General features: G+C 32.6%; 1 protein-coding gene across 4 annotated transcripts in view; it reads right to left on the reverse strand.

Moving 5' to 3' along the window:
• The window catches only part of TENT2 (terminal nucleotidyltransferase 2), a 68,071-nt gene that overhangs the window by 18,746 nt on the left and 25,840 nt on the right, over window positions 1-23,485 (reverse strand). For 3 of the 4 annotated variants that reach the window (XM_036098184.2, XM_078067139.1, XM_078067140.1), the window contains 7 exons: window positions 22,587-22,701; window positions 22,406-22,497; window positions 19,957-20,035; window positions 18,162-18,231; window positions 10,979-11,055; window positions 10,479-10,607; window positions 5,425-5,468 (listed from right to left, as the gene is read on the reverse strand). In XM_036098184.2, coding sequence (XP_035954077.1) covers window positions 5,425-5,468; window positions 10,479-10,607; window positions 10,979-11,055; window positions 18,162-18,231; window positions 19,957-20,035; window positions 22,406-22,497; window positions 22,587-22,701 — 606 coding nt within the window. The remainder of the gene's footprint in view (window positions 1-5,424; window positions 5,469-10,478; window positions 10,608-10,978; window positions 11,056-18,161; window positions 18,232-19,956; window positions 20,036-22,405; window positions 22,498-22,586; window positions 22,702-23,485) is intronic. The other variant, XM_078067141.1, reaches the window with a different exon arrangement.

Raw genomic sequence — 23,485 nt, forward strand, 5'->3', positions numbered from 1 at the left:
ATGTAATATCTATTTCTTAAATCATTTGAGGTGGGGATTACTGATACTTAATGCTGTTTGTTTTTAACATGGGGAAGACATCTTTATTACTTTTTAAGGGTGTATCTTATATGGGGTCTCTAATAACCAAATTTGTAATAACTTAATTCCTGAAAACATTTTCCAATTGATATTTAAATGCTAACATTTTTAAAGATACGTATCATCCTTTTCTTCCCTCAATCAATGCGAAGTTAAGAAAAATTTTAATGGGCAACCCCTTGAAAAACAACTGCAAAGTCTCACTTTTTTGCTCACACAACTGCCTACTAAAAATGGCAAAAACATCTTTTGCCAAATTCCATTATTTTCTGATCTGTGCCATAATATCTTACCTTCAAAGTTTGAAATTTGGACAATTAAGCACTTTCTGGAATAAATTAGATTGGCTAAACTTTCACTTGATAACTGTTCTTTAAAAAGATACATGCCTTAGGGGCACCTGGGTGGCTCAGTGAGCTGGGCAGCTGACTCTTGATTTTGGCTCAGGTCAGGATCTCAGGGTCCTGAGGTCTGGCTCTGCATTCAGCACGGAGTCTACTTGAGATCCTCTCTCTCCCTCTCCCTTTGCCCCTCCCCCTGCTTGCATAGGCACACACTCTCTCTCTCAATAAATTTATTCCCTATTTTTTTAAAGATTTTAGAGACAGGGAGTGGGCAAGCGGGATGAGAGGGAGAGGGGGGGGGGGGAAGCTGACTCCCTGTGTCGGACTCCACACTCAGCTCAGAGTCTACTTGAGAGTCTCTCTCTCCCCCTTCATCTGCCCTTCCCCCGTGTTCACACACACACACAATCTCTCTAAATAAATATTTTTTTTAAAAAAGATATATGCCTTAACTGAAGGAGGACTGTTTTCTACCTCCAAGTTACATCCTATTCTAACAATATGAATTGTTAGGCCCTGGATATAAATGTTGAGAAAGGTCTCAAAGAAAAGGATAACTGATATGGAGTACTTAAGCAGAGTTCTGAATGAATAGAGAAAGAGCTAAATGATATACTGAAGTTCTACCAAGCTTTCTTAATTGTATGCAGATTACCACTATATGGTGGTAACATGTTAAAGACTGATCATTAAATTCTTTAAATTATATTTGCTTTTAAAGTTTTTGAAAGCTTTTTTGGAAAGCTTTTAAAGTTTTGTAATCAACATAAGTATCATAAAGTAGAAGTACTATAATGAAGTGGTTAAGAGCATGAGCTTGGGAGTCAGATCTAGCTTTGAAACCTATTAGCTATATGAAATTAATCAAGTTACTTAGCTTTCCAAATGTTCAGCTTCTTCATCTATAAGAAAAATAACAGTACTCATGAACTGTAATGAGGATTAAATGATACAATGTATATAAAGCATAGCAGCAATAGTATTACCTACATATTAATTATTTAGTATATGCCAGGCATCATTATTATAACTATACAATTCATACAATAATGCAGTATGGTTACCTCCTGAAATAATGTATTATTTCAAAATTAACTTCCTTATAACTTTTAAAATTTAAATAATATCAATTTTAAGAGAATGTTTTTTATCATTAAAACAGACTTCATCAAAATTTTTAAATTCATCTTTTTCAAAGGTATTCATTTATAGCCTGTTTTACATAACTAAAATCCTTCATCATATTATATGCATTTTAAAAATGAAAAAAGTTGCTATATCTATACATGTATACATATGTATATATGTAAAATTTAATATATTTTCAATATATAACTGCACAGAGGAACTCTACATCCTCAGAATTCCTAATCTCATAACTATAAAGATGGCTTTCTGGAATATGAAGATACCGTTAGGGAAAGAAACAAATATAAGTTGTCTCATAAATCTCCACCTAGCATAAATCTAGGTAAAATATGCTCTCATTAAAATAAAGATCCCTTCATAAGCTTAACCTAAGTTTATATATTTAAACTCTCTCAACTTCATTGCTTTAACTCAATAGTAAATATTCTGCTCTGTATCACTCATGTTGCTTTTTTAAGTCGGTAAGAATTAAGTAGTAATAATAATGCTATATTATTATCATATGGCCCAGTGTGGAACTCTTGATTATCCAAGTGCCTTTGGTCATTGGTGGCAGCAAGACTTAATGGTTTTTAGCCAGTGGTGCCGCAACCAGATTTTACTGCAATATCTAAAGGGTCAAGTAGTGACTTTGTACCACTATTATTTCAAATTTAAGTATTCTGCCATGGAACCATCCATACCAGGCTGGAAAATGACATATGAAATCTTCAATATTAAGGTCTCTCTCTGCTTGGCAGCTTCTTAGGGGAATAATGAGAGTTGTAATTTTGACTCTTGTGTTTTTAGAATTCAAATGGCATAGCTTTCTGAAATGAATTTTTCAAGTTTAATAGTTCATAGTAGGAGTTTTGTGACTTTAATTTCAGTGTTCTTTTTTGTAAAAAAAAAAAAAAAAAAAAAGATAAATATATGACTTTATGCCAGTTTCCCAGTAAGCCTCATATTCTTTTATTCACTACTCAATGATAATGTGTTGCTACAAATACTGTCACATAAGTAAATAAAAGTGAATAATTACTTAAAAAAATAATAATGCTATATTATGATATAGCTTTTGAAGATAAAGATATGGTTAGAGTCTTTCATTCTTTCCTTTCCTAATTTAGTATCCTAACTGAATTGAAATACCATACCCATTTTTAAAATAAATATATTACCATAAATTTGAGAAAATATGAAAATAACTTTAAAAAGCATAATACATTGAACAAATGTTATTCTACTCCAAAGTTTTTATCCTATTTTTTAATTCTATTTAACTATATTAGAGAAGCTCAAAATTTAAAAGAACCTTGTTCCCTTGTAAAATAACAAAGGTTTTTTTTTTGTTACTATAAAGTTTTAAGTCATTCTCAAACTTATTATACAAGTTGAAATTTTGTCATACATGTTGTTCTTAAAGAAAGGTATATCTATATAGGAACAATCAGATATACACAAAATGTAATAGGCAACAGAAACTATATTAGTGAATAGTACTATCATTTTGTCTTTAAAAATGTCAGTTTCTGGATCCATAATTTGTGACTATAGAGCTTGAATTAATAATATAACCTTCCGTAAACTAAGACAGTTTCTTCAGCTGTGAATCAAGGATAATACTATACAAGTTTGTTTAGGATTAAGAATAATGCATATAATATTTATAGAGTGCTGACATAAAATAGATACTAAATAAGTGACAGTTATTAGTAGTAAGAAATAAGCTGATCTGTTTGTTCCATTAGATGGACCACTGAGAAAAGTGCTCTACTGACCAATCAGCTTACAGGTTTCATATAAAATTTAAAATCCTGTAGAGTGGATAGTAAGTCCTTACCCACGTAAGCATTAACCTCATAGTAAAAATAATGTACTTTAAATATTTATGATAATGTAACCACACCTGAAAGCAAATTAAGATATTCTTAAATCTAGCAAGTCTTGCTATTAGTATTTTTTAAGGCTTTGCGCCGGACTACTATTAAATCTATTTCCCTGTTACAGGTATAGAAATAAGATTATTAGTAAAACAGGGGTGGAGAGTATAGGGTGAGAGATGGTATATGTGAAAAGAAGTCAGGACTCTATCATGGGGGAAAGCTAGATAATGAGAAACATGAAACAGAAGTAAAATGAGGCTCCTCAAACTAGAATATACCAGTAAGAACCCGGGTATCCTATAATAAAAGCAATATGTCTGTTCTGTTCTCCAGCACAGTGCATTAAGCTGAGATTTCATTAGTATTTTGTATTAGTAAAAAGAGTTCATGCAGCGAGGGTTTTAAGTGAGATTTCTGTAAAAGCATCTGTTCCATACAGAATAACAGACTCTTTAAAGGATAAGTTTAACTATTAGATACTTTGTATGCTGAAAAATATACATAGTTCCTTCTATACTGAAACCTAGGTCTTAACAAAAAAATTGAGCCAAAAAAATGAAATAGTAACACCCAGTCATCATCTTCCACCTTTCAGTATAAGCTAAAGAAACAATACTTTATTGCAGGGAGAAAACCATTCAAGGATAAGGCCAAAAGTTCAAGTTACTTTTATTTCTATACCTTCCGATACTTTCATTTTCATTATGTATATGACAGCATAAATACTGATCCCTAGCAATAACTGAAATTCATTATAATAGTTCTTCATAATAGCAGAAATTAGTTTTCAAAATGAGGAGGATAAGATATCCAGATTCCAAAAGATTCTTACAGATGTCTTTACCAGATGACCCACCACAAACTGGGAAGCCCCCACTACACAGCAAAATTCTATTACAGTGAACCTTTTATTATCCAGCACCTTGCATGTATGCATTACAATAATAACCCATGTTCAAAAACAAGAACATCAGTTCTTCTCAATTATCAAAGATTAAGTTAAATTTAATTTAGATTCCACGTCAAGTAGATTTATATTTTCTATGATACAGAGAAGTATGTCCTTTGAAAATTGATCACTCAAGCTAGATATTACATTTTCCAATTTGACTCTTTAGTAAGTTTAGAAAACAGCTCTTTTTGTAAGTTTATAAAACTAACAGGTCAAAATTATACGGTTTCAGAAGGTTAAACATTCTAAACAGCTTAAACACTATTTCCAAATAAAACCAGGAATAAGGATGACTATGGAGGAAAACAGAAACAGTAGGACTATTAAACAAGGAAACAATTCTGGAAAAAAGAACACAAAAAAACTGGAAAAGAAACAACAGTATAAAAGATTGTGAATATGTATATTACCTAGGTTTTTCTAAACTCAAACTGAGTACATATCAAACTTTTTCTAGTGAGCACACTTTACTTCTTTAATGTTTCCAATTAACTTCAGGAGTCTTAATATTAAGCACACAAAGAGTGTACTGATGTTACTTCTTTTGGTGGATTACTTGGTAAAATCAAATGAAAGATAAAATGATTATCCAATTGTTCAACTTCTTAATCTTTTCCCCTACTTTCAAAGTATACATACATTGGGTTGAAAACTTCTGAGTAACTAAAGAAATGCTATAAAACTGTATTTGAAAATAGCATGAAGAAAACTAGAAAGAGCCTAACTGAGCCTTGACCAATTGAGTATATTTAATTATTATTAGTGATAATCATGAGCATTATGCAAAAAATTCTACCATTTACATAAATGACCAGACTGTCTGCCAATAACCAAATAAAATATCAGTCTTCCAAAAAAGTATATGAAATATTTTTAATGTGCTAGTGGCAAACTCCTCAGCCTATATAGAAAATGTTATCATATACTTAGAAGGTAACTATTACACCTTTTATATTCACATTAATACTGCATATAATAGTTCCACATAAACTTGTCATAATATGTATTATAATAATTCATAAGAAACACTTACTGGGTAAATTTTTTGGATGGATGGAAGGATGGGTTCAGGTAGGGCTATAAAAAAAAAAAAGTTTAAAGCTTCCGTGATTCACATAATTCATTTTACAAAGCAATAATTTGTCAGCTACACCCCAGGCATAAGGGTTTCTGCTTAAATTCAACAGTCTCCATATATTTTGTGAATTCTGATCCCTAAAAATTTAAATTCCAAATATATCTAAGTTGATAACTTAAGGTTTGTTAATAAACTATGTATATTTCTATGTAAACCAATGTTCCTTACATGGTTTTAGAAAAATAGGCCATCAATGGACACACATCATTCGGTCCAACATCAGACACACACACAAAATAAGCAAGACAAGGATTGTTCTACAGATATTGAATGAACATTGTTAAGATGGATGTAGCTAACAAAAAGAAAATTTTTAAATACAGTCCAATGATATTGTATCACGAAAGAACAACAGCTGTATCATAATTGTCCCTTTATTTTTAATTTATTCTAATAATAATACCAAAATATAGATAGTTTCAGGAAACAGATCTATTGGGGAGAAAAACTGAAAAAAAAAAATCTTCAACTTCACAAATTTTTAAAAAGAAGGCCTCAGCAAAGTTCAGAAATATAAATCAGGATATTTATACCAATTTACTATAAAAAATAAAAATTTCACATAAGGGAATTATTATCTTCATATGTTACTTTCTTTTTAATTGTCATTCTTCATTCTCCAATAACTTTACCAAAATCCAACCTCATTAAATGCATTAACAGTAATTTCACATCATTATGGTATAAAGGGAATAACATGAAAGGCAAAGTGCTTAATATTCACAATTTAAAAAACTGTAAAATACAATGTCTTGAGTATGGTAAGATACAAATAATGTGTTTTCAAGATTTCTTTAAGATTAAAGACCAAACATAATACTATATTATAAACTATGTTTTTAAGAATTAGAAATACATTGTATATAATTAAGTAAATTCAGTAACCATCATTACCTTTAATTTGCAATTTAGCAAAAACCTTTTTAAATGACTTCTGGAATACATTAATATACATATAATCAACCATTATTACCAACTTACATAATCTCCAACTATGATTATAAATGTATAAATTCCTATTTCATAGTATTTAAATTTCTCTTCTGTATCATGCTTCATCCTCATGTTGAAATTGGAATAAAATAAAATTCCATGATACCCTGGAATGTTCACAGCATGTGATTGAGGGGGAAAACTTATTACTTACCGGAACCACTCTTAGGAAGTAAAAATATTTTTTCCCAGAGGCATTCAAATGCTCAAAATTCTAGAAGATCCTACAAATAAACTCAAGCCCCAGTTACTTTAATTCTAAAAGTCTTTAAACGTTTTTAATAACTTTCTAATAATTTTTGCTATAATACAGAAGTCAAACTAGAAAATCTTACTAGAAATTAGTTTACTTAATTAAAAACCTGAATTCCTTTCTCACTGAATACTCCTAGTAAAGTAAAATTATAATTTAAAAAATAATAAAGAAAAGGTTATAGAGAATTAGAAAAAAATTTTATCTCATTCTAGAATCATATAACTAGAATGCCAGAAGAGAAAAACAAATACTAACCACTGGGTTAGGGTCTTTCAATAGACAAAAAACCTTTAGAACTAAGCAATTTGAGGGGCACCTGGGTGGCTCAGTCAGTTAAGCACTGACTCTTGATTTCAGTTCAGGTCATGATCTCAAGGTCATGGGATCAAGCACCACATGGGGCTCCACGCTGAGTGTGGAGCCTGCTTAAGATTCTCTCTCCCGATCCCTCTGCCCCTCCCCCACTCACTCTCTCAGATGCACCCTCTCTCTGTCTCTAAATAAATAATATAAAAAATAAGTAAATAGAACTAAGCAATTTGGAAATTTGGGGGGGGGGGGCAGGGATATCATTCAGTAAATCCCTTGCCTGACAACCTTATAGATTTAAAAACACTAGTCACTTGTGAAAAGAAATAAAAGAAACCTCATTTATAGTGGTGTGAGGAAGCCCTGAAAGGGAATACAGTGTACCTTGCATTCCCTAATAGGAAGAAGTTTACTTAACACACCCCAGCAGGATGAAGAAATAATTTTCTTGCCCAGCAACAGCCCAGCCAATGAGAATTCAGTGAAAACAGCCCCTTCCACCTTCCTCCCCTTCCTCCATAAAGGCAAGTCCCTGGCCTCCATTCTCTGGATTTGCCAATGGTTGGGTCACCAGTTTGCTTGTACTGAACTGCAATTCCTCTGCTATTCTTGAATAAACTCATTGTGCCAGTAAAAAAAAATTGGCTCTTTTGTTTTTCAAGGCCAACACATTAAGAGCAACTGGTGTATTGTGGCAGTTATTTATTAACACTATCCTCATAGTAACCTCAAAGCCTTCAGTAGTTTTTCAAATGCTTATTTTACTCAAAGCAACACACATTCAGGAATAATCTGGCTGTAACATCTATTTTTACTTCAAAATTCTGGACTTCAATCTTCTAAATTTCTCTCTCAAAAGCAAAATAAAACAAAACCTAGTACTGCAGTATCTGATCAATTGATAATGCTTTCAGAATAACTACTCTGTTAAGATTTGATTTTGCTTACATTTCAGATGAGGGCTTTCTGGTCAAGCTCCCGCAAAGTTATACATATAAACATTCCAATCTGATTCATCAAAAATTCAACTAAAAAAAAAAGTGCAAATCTTCAATAACACTAAGCAACAATTTTGAAAATTCAAGAATAATTTTTAAATGCCTAAGATAGTTCTGTACCTGGTAACATGGTAAACATTCTATGAATATTCATTCGTATCATTATTTCTAACCAGTTGATACTTTTGCCTTTTTTATTAATTATTAATCTTAGATTGCCATTAAAAACTCTTCTCATTGGGTTTTTACCCCTCATACTTTCATCAGTCACCTTTCAAGCATATGTAGTCTATTACTGACTGTTGAAATTCATCCTAGGAAATGCTTTAATTTTTTTCAACCTTTCTACATACAGAAGACTGCTATCTTTCTCTATTCATGGCAAAAAAGATATTAAAAGCATGTACGAAGTTAAATGAAACTTAAAGGTCCATCCAATCCAACTATTCCTGTTACAGATTTAGTATTTAGTACAGTATTAAGACCAGAAAGGTAGAATAATTTGGCCAAAATCACAAACACTACTTCACTATGGCAGACTGGAACTGCTCAATACATCTTGCAAACTCCTGTATGATAAAAAAAAAATGCGGCTACTAATTTCAGTCTAATTTCTTCTAGTGAGGGGCAGCTTAAATATGCCAAATAAGTCAGTTATACTTTAGCTCTGCATAGGTGAGGTCCTTTAACAAAGACCCAGAAACAGTTGATGAGAGTGCTATTAATTACAAACCATCTCAGTAAATGGGACTACTTTGTCAAAAATAAAATGCATTTAACAAAATCTAAATAAAATTTTAGCATGATTTCTTAACACTGGTAAAATACCAACGTCGGAACTTTCAACTTGCTTGCCAAACCACCTTGGGGAATCTGTGATTAAAGTACATTTTTCTTTTTTTTCCCCATGATTTATTTATTTGAGAGAGAGAGAGAGAGAGAGAGAAGGGGAAGAGGGAGAAAATCTCAAGCAGACTCCCTGCCAAGCACAGAGCCTGACTCAGGGTTCAATCCCACGACCCTGAGATCATGACCTGAGCTGAAATCAAGAGTCCAATGCCTAACAGACTGAGCCACCCAGGCATCCCTAATGTACATTTTTCTAAAGAAGGCAATCAAATTAAAATTTCTAATGTAACCCACAAAAATGGAAGGAAAGGACACATATTATGGATGTTCAGACATGTTAAATGCTGTAGTCAAATCTAATTTTTAAATCCCAACTAGTGTCTATTCATTTTTTAGTTTCAGTTGCGACTTAAGAAGTACATCTGACTAAACCTAAATAACTCTGATAAATTTCTGGCACATAACTTTTCAATGTTTATATACACATGTATATATATACAAACTCTAATACAGATACTATTTTTAAAATTGGCATCACGTTGTATATGAGAGTGTATCATGGGTATTTTCTTATATCATTAAATATCCTAAAAGCATCATTTTTAGTGACTAACATTATAATTAATTCAATTATACCCCATTCTTAAAAACTTAAGATTATTTCTAACCTTCTGTTATTTCAATAAACACCATGAAAATCAGCCTTATATATAAATCCATACCTGCATCCCTGATATTACCTTGGATAAATTTCTAGAAATGCAATCGCTGAATAACACTGAGTCAAAGGATATGAACATAAATATTACAACACTGCTTTCTAAACTATAGAAGTATCATTAACCCAGAACAAATCAGACCCTAGACATCCTGTTAAAGGTTATTCTATTACATTAATATCAAGGCTTTCGCCCACAACTCCATGCCAGTTCACAAGGAATAAAACTTCTTTGACCAAAAAGAAAATCCTGTCTCAAGTGAAAAATAAAAAAACACGATGAATAGTGTTTGAGCTTATTTTTATAGACCTTCTGAACATGCATGTGCCTCAACATAATGGGTCAACAATACAGAGGGAAAAGTTCTTTGAATACAGAAGTTAATACTGAAAAACTGTCAAAAAGTAAAAAACACAGTGAAACTTCCCTTATAATGTTTTCCAGGGAATAACATTTGTGGTTTTTTTGGGGGGGGCGGTGGATGCGGTGGGCAGAAGGAGAGCGAGAACCTTAAGCTTGAGCCATAAGTACTTTCCAAAAAGTACTTAAGCTTGACGTTAGGCTTGATCTCACAACTCTGAGATCACGACCTGAGCCGAAATCAAGAGTCGGACGCTTAACTGACTGAGCCACCCAGGCACCTCCAGGGAATAATATTTCTAAAACATTTGCTCAAAGCAACAAATTAGGAAATATGGTTTTCTAGGCCTTAGAAAGAACTTTTTAAAACAATGCTCTTTGAAGACAGAGGCAACAGAGAAGACATCATAATGAAGTTTAACTGTGTTTTCATTTTAAAAATTGGGGAAAACCCAAAATACTTACTTTGTAAATAGTGCAAAACCATCAATACAAGACTATAGCTGCTTAAAGTACCACGACTGGCATCATTTATCTCATGGTGACTCGCCCACTTCTTAATCACCAGTACTAACGGACGAACTCGATTTTCAACTGAAAGTGAAATTAAAACTTAAAAATGGTAAGGAAATATTATGGTGTCTTTGAAAGCTTGTAACATTTCCCAACTATAACAAAAAGAGCACTGCCTCCCTATTTATTAAACATTGTGTTCACCATAAATGTGTCTTGCTTTTAAAAGGTATCTTAGTCACCTTTTAAAAATTATTAATTATTAAAATTTGTTTTATTGACCTATAACTCCAGTAGTATATAATTTTAGTATAACAAAATATTATACATATAATAAAAGACACTATACATAAACATATTTAAACAGATGTCAGTATTTATTACATCTTTAAAAAGGAATAAAGAATGAAGGATAGAGAAGGCTGATTATTATTTGGAAACAAAAAACTTACGGTATGCATAAGTTCTGAGAAGGAATGTGTTTCTTATTCCAACAATATTGTTTACATTCAAGTCGAATTCCACACAACTATGAAAAAGAGAGAAGAAATACACTTTAGCTCAAGTGTTCTGAAACATTAGCTCAAGTGTTTTGAAACAAACTCCCTAGTAACTAAATTAATATTCATCTACCCTATGATGCAAAAATAGCATGAGCCCAAAGGCCAAATACTTTAAAATGAGGCACTAAAGAAATAATAAATACATACTCAGTACATATGATTTAGTGTATATTAAAAATATAAAAGAGGATTACAGTTGCAAGATCCACAATGTACTACACTAAGGCTCCAATTATCCCTAATAAAACAAATTTTAAAATTTTGCAGTCCTGTCCAGATAAACAAAATTATGTGACCAAAAACATTTCTGGCCAAGTTATCCCACTGAGTTATATAGTCTCAATTAATTTGGAATTAAAGTGTCATTTGCTTTAAAACAACAGAAATAGGGGGGCCTGGGTGGCTCAGTCATTAAGCGTCTGCCTTTGGCTTGGGTCGTGATCCCAGAGTCCTGGGACTGAGCCCTGCATCGGGCTCCCCGCTCAGCAGGAAGCCTGCTTCTCCCTCTCCCACTCCCCCTGCTTGTGTTCCCTCTCTCGCTGTGTCTCTCTCTGTCAAATAAATAAAAAAATCTTAAAAAAAAATAAAATAAAATAAAATAAAATGCCAAATAAAGTACAGGTGAAAAAAATAGAAGGAGTCTATATATTATATTCCCTCCAAAAAGGATAAGACATAAATAAGATATAAATTATAATATCATACCAAATTTAGCTACTGATATCTGGGAAGAACAGTCAAACACATAACAGAAGGGTTACGTCTTTGAAAGCAAAGATATCATGCAATTCACAATTTAGAAAATAGGGCAATAATGATGGGATCTACAAAGAAAGGGTAAATCCAAAATAAAAGGAAAGATTAATGAAAATTACATTATGAGGCCCAACTTCTTCTGCACACTGAGTTTTTCTATGAAAAGACTGCCTAAAATAAAAACTTAACAAAATTCCTTTCTACGAACTTTTAATCATAAAAATGGAAATTTACCAATTCAGATTTTCTTGTTTTGGGAAATGAAATACTATAATCTTTCAATCAACCATGCATATTATTAAAAACAGATAGTAGTATTAACACTTCAGATATCATATATATTTGCCTTTGGGAACTTATGGAAACAATGGAGATACATTCTTCAATTGCATCTGTGAAAGGCTAACACTGAAACCAGTATAACTCAATAAAGAGGAAAAAACAGACGGAAACCAGTTTGCAATTAAAAACTTTTCCAAAAATATGATTTCAGAGCTTTAAAAATATCCACAGTACTTGCTTCAAATTCTACTTCTGGAAATACTAAACTAATCTTATATATATGGAAAAAAGTTTATGTACAAAATGCTTATTCTAACGGGAATAAGTAAGTTAATCACAATATATTCACTTGTGAAATATTACTGTAAAGCCATTTAAACTGAAGCCAGAAAATAATCAATGATATAAGCAAATATCCATGACATATGATTAAATAAAAAAGTATAATCTCAATTTTAATTTTAAAAACTCTTATGCATTCATATGTATAGAAGAGGGACTGAAAGTTTTACACCAAAATGTTCACATCATTTAACTTTGGGTGTTAGAAGCAGACTTTCTTTTTTTTAACATCTGTATAGAAAATATAAAATGGTGTTTATAAAGAACACTTAACGATGAAAAAAGTTTGTATAATAATCTTAAATAGAAAAAGAAACGCACCCAACGAAGGAGCACCCAAATACTTAAAGCAGTTAAAAACAAACATAAAGGAAATAATCGACAGTAATACAGTTATAGTGGGGGGCTTTAAAACCCCACTTACATCAATGGACAGATCATCCAAACAGAAAATAAACAAGGAAACAGTGACTCTGAATGACACATTGGACCAGATGGATTTACCAGATACATTCAGAACATTCCATCCTAAAACAGCAGAATACACATTCTTTTCAAATGCACACGGAACAGTCTCCAGAACAGATCACATATTAGGCAACAAAACAAGTCTCAACGCATTAAAAAAGATCGAAGTCATTCCATGCATCTTTTCTGACCACAACGCTATGAAACTAGAAATCAACCACAAGAAAAAAAACTGGAAAGAGCACAAATACATGGAGATTAAATAACGTGCTATCAAACAATGAATGGGTCAACCAAAAAAATCAAAGAGGAAATCAAAAAATACATGGAGACAAACGAAAATGAAAACACAATGACCAAAAATCTTTGTAAAGCAGCAAAAGTGGTTCTAAGGGGGAAGTTTATAGCAATACAGGCCTACCTCAAGAAGTAATAAAAATCTCAAATAAATAACCTAAACTTACACCCAAACAAGCTAGAAAAAGAAGAACAAAAACCCAAAATCAGTAGAAGGAAGAAAATAATAAAGATTAGAGCAGAAATAAATGAAATAAAAACTCAGGAAAAAAAAAAAAACAATAGAACAGATCAGTGAAACCAGGCCCTGCTTCCTTGAAAAGATCAACAAAATTGATAAACCTTCAGCCAGACTCGTCAAAAAAAAAAAAAAAAAGATAGGACTCAAACAAAATCACAAATGAAAAAGGAGAAATAACGACAACCACAGAAATACAAGGGATTATAAGAGAATATCATGAAAAATTATATGCCAACAAATTTGACAATCTAGAAGAAATGGATAAATTCCCCAGAAACATATAACCTCCCAAAACTCAATCAGGAAGAAACAGAAAATTTGAACAGACTGATTATACCAGCAATGAAATTAAATTAGTTACCAAAAAACTCCAAACAAATAAAAGTCCAGGACCAGAAGTCTTCACAGGCGAATTCTACCAAACATTTGAAGAAGAGTTAATATGTATTCTTCTCAAGCTATTCCAAAAAAATAAAAGAAAAGGAAAACTTCCAAATTCGTTCTATAAGTCCTGCTATTACCCTGATACCAAAACCAGATAAAAACACTACAAAAAAAATAGAACTATAGGCCAATATCTCTGATGAATATAGATGTGAAAATCCTCAACAAAATATTACCAAGCCAAATCCAACAATACATTAAAAAAGTCATTTATGACAATCAAGTGGAATTTATTCCTGGAATCCAAGGGTGGTGCTCAGTATCTGCAAATCAATAAATGTGACACGTCACATCCATAAGAGAAAGACTAAAAACCATACGATCATTTCAATAGATGCAGCAAAAGCACATGACAAAGTGCAACACCCATTATAATACAAACCCTCAACAACACAGGTTTAGAGAGGACATACCTCACCATAACAAAGGCCATATATTGAAAAACCCACAGCTAACATCGTACTCAACAGTGAAAAACTGAAAGCTTTCCCCCTAAGACCAAGACAAGGATGCCCACTCTCACCATTTTTACAGAGTATTGGAAGTCACAGCCACAGCAATCAGACAAGGAAAAGGAATAAAAGGCAACCAAATTGGTAAAGTAGTAAAACTTTCACTATTCGCAGATGACATGATACTATATATAGAAAACCCGAAAGACTCCATCAAAAACAATAACTGATAAATGAATTCAGTAAGGTTGCAGGATACAAAATCAATGTACAGAAATCCATTGCATGTCTATACATTAATAAGGAAGCAACAGAAAGAGAAATTAAGATGCAATCCCACTTACAATGGGATTGTAAAAATAGAATAAAATATCTAGGAATAAACTTAACCAAGGAGGCAAAAGACTTACACTTTAAAAACTATAAAACACTGATGAAAGAAACTGAAGACAATACAAATAAATAGAAAGATATTCCATGCCCATGGACTGGAAGAACAAATACTGTTAAAATGTCCATACTACCCAAAGCAATCTATCTAAAGATCTAATGAAATCCCTATCAAAATACCAACAACATTTTTCACACAACTAGAACAAATAATCCTAAAATTTGTATGAAACTACAAAAGACCCAAAATAGCCAAAACAGTCTTGAAAAAGAAAAACAAAGCTAGAGGTATCACAATTCCAGATTTCGAGTTATACTGCAAAGCTGCAGATACCAAAACAGTCTGGTACTGCCAGAAAATAGACACACAGATCAATGGAACAGGACAGAGAGCCCAAAAACAAACCCACGATTCTGTGGTCAATTAATCTTCAACAAAAGAGGCAAGAATATGCAATGAAACAAAGACAGTCTCTTCAATAAATGGTGTTGGGAAAACTGAACAGCTACATGCAAAAGAATGAAACCGGACCACTTTCTTACACCATACACACAAACTCAAAATGGATTAAAGATCTAAATGTGAGACCCGAAACCATAAAAATCCTAGAAGAGAGCACAGGCAGTAATTTCTCTCACATCAGCCATAGCAACATTTTCCTATATGTGTCTCCTGAGACAAGATAAATAAGGGCAAAAATACACTACATCAAAATAAAAAGCTTCTGCGTAGTGAGGAAACAATCAACAAAACTAAAACAATCTACTAAATGGGGGAAGATATCTACAAATGACAAACTTATACAACTCAAAACCCAAAAAACAAATTCCGATTTAAAAAAAATGGGCAGAAGATATGAACAGACATTTCTCCAAAGACATTCAGATGGCCAACAGACATGTGAAAAGATGCTCAACATCACTCATCATCAGGGAAATGCAAATCAAAACCACAATGAGATATTACCTCACACTTGTCAGAATGGCTAAAATAAAAAAACACAAGAAACAGTAAGTGTTGGCAAGGGAGGTGGAGAAAAAAGAACCCTTTGTGCCCTGTTGGCAGGAATGCAAACTGAAGCAGCCACTGTGGAAAACAGTATGGAAGTTTCTCAAAAAATTAAAAATAGGACTACCCCATAATCCAGTCATCACATTACTGGATATTTACCCAAAGAATACAAAAACACTAATTTGAAAGATATATGCACCCTGATATTAATTGTAGCATTATTTACAATAGCCAAGTTTGGAAGCAACCCAAATTTCCATCAAAAGATGAATGGATATATATATTATCTCCCATCTACATGTATGTATGTGTATACACACACACACACACACACACACACACACACAGAGGAATATTACTCGGCCATAAAGAAAAAATCTTACCATTTGCAACAACATGGATGGAGCTACAAGAGTATTTATAATAATACTAAGTGAACTAAGTCTTTCAGAAAAAGACAAAGACAAATACCATATAATTTCACTCATGTGGAATAAAAAAACAAATAGATGAGCAAAGGAAAAACAAATGAGAGAGACAAACCAGGAAACAGATTCTTGTCTGTAGAGAACAGATGGTTACCAGAGGGGAGGGGGATGGGGGGAATGGGTGAAATGGTGATCGGATTAAAGAGTACACTTATTATGATGAGCACTGAGTAATGCACAGAATTGTTGAATCACTATATTGTACACTTGAAACTAAAATAACTGTATGTTAACATTACTGGAATTAAAATTTAAAACTTAAAAAAAAAAAAAGAGAAGGCCTGGTTTGTTCAGTCGGTTAAGCATCCGACTCTCCATCTCAGCTCAGGTGTTGATCTTAGGGTTCTGAGTTCAAGCCCCACACTGGGCTTCACACTGGGTGTGAAGCCTACTTAAAAAAAATTTTTTTTTAATTAAAAAATTTAAAAAACTACAAAAAAAGGAAAGAATAAAATTTTTATATAATTACAACTACAACCATATATTTTTTTAAATGATTATAATAAGCTAATAATTTTATTTATGTTTAGTTTATCTCCCTATAAAGTATTTGGTAAAAATTCAATAAATATTTATAGATTGGATGGATATTTGGATGAATGGAGGGGAAGGTGTGAGCCAGGCATATATCTAAGGATTTGTTTAAAATATATATATTCAGTCAATTGTAATTATTTGCAGTAGTTATGTTCTATAACGTCACTGTAAATACTGAATTAGTGAATACAAAACCACTGCTCCTAGGGGATTAGGTTTCTACAAGCCTTCAGTCAAAACATTTTCATCAATCGATCAAAACCTAACTTTTTTTTTATGTGTTTCCATTTAAAGACAACTTGTTCACTGACAACGAACTCATGACCAAGTGCACTGTAACTCATGTCTGAACAAAGCATATCTAATACATGTATTTCCTCCATAAGGCACATCACAGCTTTATACAAAGGAACAGTAGACAGTAACTCAGCACTATGCCAGGGGGCCATTTTAAACAGCAAAGGCACTCATAAAAAGCACCAAAATGTAAAAAACATGGCACTAACTGGACTGTGAAAAGAATAATTGTTTACAGTATAAGAGGTGAAACAAGAAGGCAGACTGTTACATTGTTTAACCTCAGTTAGGAACCTGTACATTTCATGACTCAGAATTTTCTCCACTCTGCACATGTCTACAAATAACCATGAAAATGCAGCTAGTATTAATTTGGAGGGTTACAAAATAAATTTCATCAAGTAGGCAAATTCGTAAAGAATCCATGAATAATGAGGATCAAGTATGTATATATTTGCACTTATATTTATGTAAACAATTTCAGTATTACTTTTATAAAACTGGACTAGAAAATCTAATTTAACAATGCTATCTATTCTTTAGAAAACAACAAATCTTGTTTAACCAATGAAATAGTCAACACCTATTTACATTCAGATATTATATAAAAGATTCCAATCCCCATGCCCATAACAATTTCAGAACCCAGGCTGGTAGAGTGTACCAACAGATGTAATTACATTTATAACAACCCCCTTGATAGAAATACACATCAAATTTCAAAATACACATAAATTTCATCAGTTAAGATATGTTCTGAAGAGTGATTACATTTCCAAAAGGCAAGAGATCATTTAAAAATGTGAAATGTAAATATATATACATATTCTTTAATACGGATAGTTTCAAACACTCAAAATGTCAAGCAGAATAACTAAGTACAGGTAAGCATAAAAATTGCTCAGACTATTCCAAAAAATCATCTCAAAGACCAAATCAAGCAGTTCTAAAAACTGATGAAGATAAGCAATTATACTGTAGCATACATTCCTTAATTATCTCCATCAAAAGTACATCTAAAAATGATCTAAAGCAACTGAAAAAGAAAGATTCAATAATTACTTACCTGACTTTATCCCTGAACTTCACAATTGGCACTTTTGCTCGAATCAGCTGAGGTCTCTCAATGTAGCCAGCTGAAGGATAAAAGATAATGTGAATACCTGTAAATGTTTCTCAAATTCATAGTGTTCCAATGCACATTTTTAAAAAATAGTATTTTACTAAACTAAAACAATTTAACGGTCTTTGATAAGAAAGCAAAGGAAGGACATTATCACATTCTTCTAAGACTGAAACTTCCAATACCATTTAGAGGAATTTATATTAAAATTCAGAAATGTCATCTAATATCTAGTAATAGTCATAAAGAAATTCATCACAGCATTATACACATGAAAAATATCTAGGCTGGCAGCAAGAGGATAGCTAAATTCTAGTATAGCACAAGGCAAAATATTATGGCAGCCATAAAAATCCTATTTATAAAGAGTCGTTAATGTGGAAAGGCCTACACATGATACATGGGGCAGTGATACATTTAAATAAGTATGATCTCTAAGTGGAAGAATACATGTACTCATATTTTTATTCCATCAAACTTTAAAAATTTTTTTTGAAAATAATACATGTCCATTATAGAAAACTAGGAAAATACAGGAATATATAAAAAAAGGAAACTGCAAACTTTTCCCAAAGGAACAATTTCCTAATGCTGTAACTAAAGAAAAGCATAATACCAGACTTAAAAATGATAATTTTTCCTGTTATAATGCTTTTACCACCAAAATCATAAAATACGTCAAGCTTCAAATAGAATTTGTGTGCAGGAATTCAATGAGGCTTCAGTGAAAAATAGGATTAAGAGTTAAAAGTCGCAAGTTCCAGGTACAGGTTCTGAGAGCAACAAACAAACTATACTCCTCAGGCTAATTACTAAACCCACTGATCATCATTCTCCTTAACTATGAAAAATAACAACCAAAAATACTTTTGAAGTAGATGATTTCTAACATCCCTTTGTTTTTAAGATTTGATTATTCTAATAAGAGCTATGGAAAATCCATTTAAGGTATAAATTACTCCTTTACTTCACAAATGTGAAAACTTAAGTCCACTAAAATAAATCACTTCATTTATTTCTCTCCAACAATAGATATAACTCATCCAGGGCAATAACTTGTCACTTGACTTTGTATTTTCCAGGCCAAAGCCTGACACATAGGAGTATCTGTTGAATAAATGGACACAGCTCTTTCCAACATCACATAGGTAGAGTGACTTAAACTGTCCACAATATTGTGGAAATTTAAAATAATTTGAGATGGCTTAACATGTAGATTAAAATCCACTTAGCTCACTTATTCAAGAATAAAATCTTATAATAAAATGGCCTAAGTCAATAATTTTGCTTTTTGTTGGAGTAATTCATTTACGGGCTTCATGTTCAGTGATTCTATTTTTAAAATGTGACGTCATAAACTGCATGTCATTGCAAAACAGATGAAATTCTCACTTCCCCACATGAATACTTTATCTGTATCACCCTTTTGGCTTTTCACAGATACTCTGCACTACAGCTATTCATATTCATGCTTTGGCTTCCCTAATAGTCTACTGAGAAAAAGAACTGAAGCTTATATATATTTGAATTCCCAGTGCATGCAGTGGGATTATCTTCTAAGTAAACTCAAAGAATTGTTATCTTTCTAATCAAGAGTTAAAAAGAATTCATTTGGAAAAAAAGGATCCATATTATACCTATCCTGACCAGATAAACAACTCTTACCAGAAAATAAAGTGAGAGACATATTAAATAGTTACGTCAGATGACATATGAACTTGAGGCATATGAAACTTACAAAGTCTAGTACAGAAGTGTTTATGGACTAAGGTGAGTATATGCCGTGCTTCAGTCTTCTGATTTACCTGAAAAAAACACTGAAAAGTTAAAAATAAAGTGTTTTTTCATTACCTTTCTAAATTTAGTGTTTTATTTTCTTAATGTTTCTCATCAAAGAGAAACCATACAAAGTAAACTTTTCTTCGGAGTTATTTTTCAGTATACATTAAATTACATTATAGAAAACGTCAACTTTAATGCTGTCTTTCACATCAACATTCCTAAATCAATTCCTAATCATAAACTTAAGGCAAAATTTAAAAAATATTAAAAGCCTTATACGTCATTTAACTTTAGTATAAATGGACATAAAGCAATCTTCTCCTAGAAAAACAAAAGAGGGCGCCTGGGTGGCTCGGTCAGTTAAGCATCTGCCTTCAGCCCAGGTCATGATGCCAGGGTCCTGGGACTGAGCCCCGCACCAAGCTCCCTGCTCAGCAGAGTTTGCTTCTCCCTCTCCCTCTACTCCTCTACCCCCCGCCCCCGCTCTTATCCCCCCTCCTCCTGCTGTCTCTCTCTCTCTCTCTCTCAAATAAAATCTTCAAATAAAAAAAAAAAGAAAAAAAGAACAAACAGAATTTTAACTTTCTGTAACAGATTGTAAGCTTCTTAAGGGTAAGGTTCAAATCTATGGTGTCTCACTCTAAGTTCTGACATGATTCAAACATATGAACAAGAGAGGATTAGTAGGATGTGGCTGGGTAGAGTCTAACTCTAATTCTGAGAGAAAGATTTAATTAAAAGTCTAGTATTCTTTACTATGTTTATTATTTCCGAGGCTTTTTTTCAAAGTTTTCCTTTACATGATTTCAAAGCCTAGAAACATGTCAGTTTCTTTCCTGGAATAAATCTCTTTCTGATTTGCAGTAACTAGAAGCCAATTTTGTTAATGAAATAATAAAAATAATAAAAATATATATTATGATTCAGTAGATTTTTTTGTATTTTTAAAGAGGTGGAATGTAATAAAGCATATTAAAACTATAGTGAAATTAATCTTTGGTAATTCAGAAGAGACCTCAGCATATTAAAGAGATTGCTTCAAGTTAGCTTAATGAACACCAATTGCTGTGGTATTAAGGTCACACAAGAGTATCAGTTAACAGGAAATTCAAACAAACATAAAACTAAATAACAAAATTTGGTTGCTAAATAAAAATAAAAATAAACCCAAAATATCACAGAAAAATATATTCAATCACAATAGTCTTTTTTTAAAAGTCAGTGAAATCCCTTTTTGTATTCCCAAAATAAGAACTCCAAACCCCATAGCATTTCTAAAGGGGAAAAAAAGATTAAAAATAGAATCATTGATAATTCAAACGGAAAGGAAACATTATCAAAATAATACTGACACATACTCTTCTTGTTGCATCCTGGCAACATATCCAATCCAATGACATTTCAAAATAGAGGCAGAGCAAACACAGTGAAGCCATCTTACCTTAACAACTTAAAAATAAATGCTAAAATCCCTGTTATGTATATTTGTGCGTGTGCACATGCCTTAAAAGAAAAGGCATTTCCTATTTGCAACGACGTGGATGGAACTGGAGGGTGTTATGCTGAGTGAAATAAGTCAAACAGAGAAAGACATGTATCATATGACCTCACTGATATGAGGAATTCTTAATCTCAGGAAACAAACTGAGGGTTGCTGGAGTGGGGGGTGGGGTGGGAGGGATGGGGTGACTGGGTGATGGACACTGGGGAGGGTATGTGTTCTGGTAAGCGCTGTGAATTGTGCAAGACTGTTGAATCTCAGATCTGTACCTCTGAAACAAATAATGCAATATATGTTAAGAAAGAAAAAAAGAAGAAGAAGAATGTAGCAGGAGGGGAAGAATGAAGGGGGGGAAATCGGAGGGGGAGAAGAACCATGAGAGACAATGGACTCTGAAAAACAAACTGAGGGTTCTAGAGGGGAGGGGGTTGGGAGGATGGGTTAGCCTGGTGATGGATATTGAGGAGGGCACGTTCTGCATGGAGCACTGGGTGTTATGCACAAACAATGAATCATGGAACACTATATCTAAAACTAATGATGTAATGTATGGGGATTAACATAACAATAAAAAAATAAAAAAAAATAAAAAAAATAAAAGAAAAGGCATTTCCTGACTTTCCTTGAATTACTATGAAGAGAGAATCCAAAGAACTAATTAAAACAAAACAAGTTTTTTCCTTTAATCGTTTTTTTTTTGGTTTTTTTTAAGTAGGCTCCACACCCAGCATGGAGCCCAAAGTGGGGCTCACACTCACAACGCTAAGATCAAGAGCTGAGATCAAGAGTCAGATGCTTAACCAACTGAGCCACCCAAGGCACGCCTCTTCAACAATTTTTATATGAAATTTCTTGAATGACTTAACATAAGAAGAACACTTGCAATAAATATTTCATTACTTACTGGTTCTTCTTTAACAACTAGGCATAAATCACCATCACTGCTCCGGGTACCAAATCCATTTAAAGAGGACCCAACCAAAAAAAGTCTGCTTTCTAGAGAAATAGAATGGAATTATAAGGTATTATTTAATATTTGAAGTAGGAATGCATATACAAAGGGCATGCAAAATAGGGAAACATACGTGGAAATAACAGCTGAATTTCTCTCTGCAGCTGTGTTCGACACAGTTCTTTCTTCTTTAAATCACTTACTTGCTGCTGACATGCTTCAAATAACTCCAGTATCTGCTGACTCAACTTGAATCCACCGCAAAAAAAGTAAAAATTTTGTTCAGAAATGTAAAAGTAATTACCATACTAAGAAGTGTTGTTTTACACAGTATTTTAAATACAACAGTATTTTAAAAATGAATATTTATCTCCTTAACATTTTCCAAAACTACTGTTACTCAATAGTTACTTAATAACTAAAATAGTTACTAACTTTTCCAAAGTAAAGTATCATTGATAAGTCACAGAAAAGTACAGTTGGAAACAGAAAATTCTTAATGAGTATAAGCCTTGGGACAGCAAACTACAATTTTCACTTGCTGCCTGTTTCTGGAAGGCACATGAGCTAAGAATGGTTTTTACATTTTTAAAGGGTTATAAAAACAAACAAGTAAAGATATGCAACAGAAACATATGAATGGCAAAGTCTAAAATATTTACTATCTGTCCCTTTAAAAAAGAAGTTTGCCCAATCCAATATTCATACCACCAATAACAAATATTAACAAACTTTAAAAGAAAAACCCCTGGTGGTCCTTGCCCACGCAAACCGCCCTCCTTCCCCATTTTTACAATACTGGCTTGAACCCTGTCTTCTTATTGCCATCTATAGATAGATCTCCTTGTTCATCTACCTGTCTGGTTTACACTTTCCCCTCCAACCCAACTCTTACCATCATCACAGGTAATTTCCTCATCTACAACAGGCTATATACATATCACAACATACTCCCACCATTTCTGAACTTCTCTTACTTCAATATTTTTCATCAGCATTACACTCCCACAGCCATAACATGGTCTTTACAAT

The sequence above is a fragment of the Halichoerus grypus genome, chromosome 2, assembly GCF_964656455.1.
Source record: "Halichoerus grypus chromosome 2, mHalGry1.hap1.1, whole genome shotgun sequence".
In the NCBI taxonomy this organism is placed as follows: Eukaryota; Metazoa; Chordata; class Mammalia; order Carnivora; family Phocidae; genus Halichoerus; species Halichoerus grypus.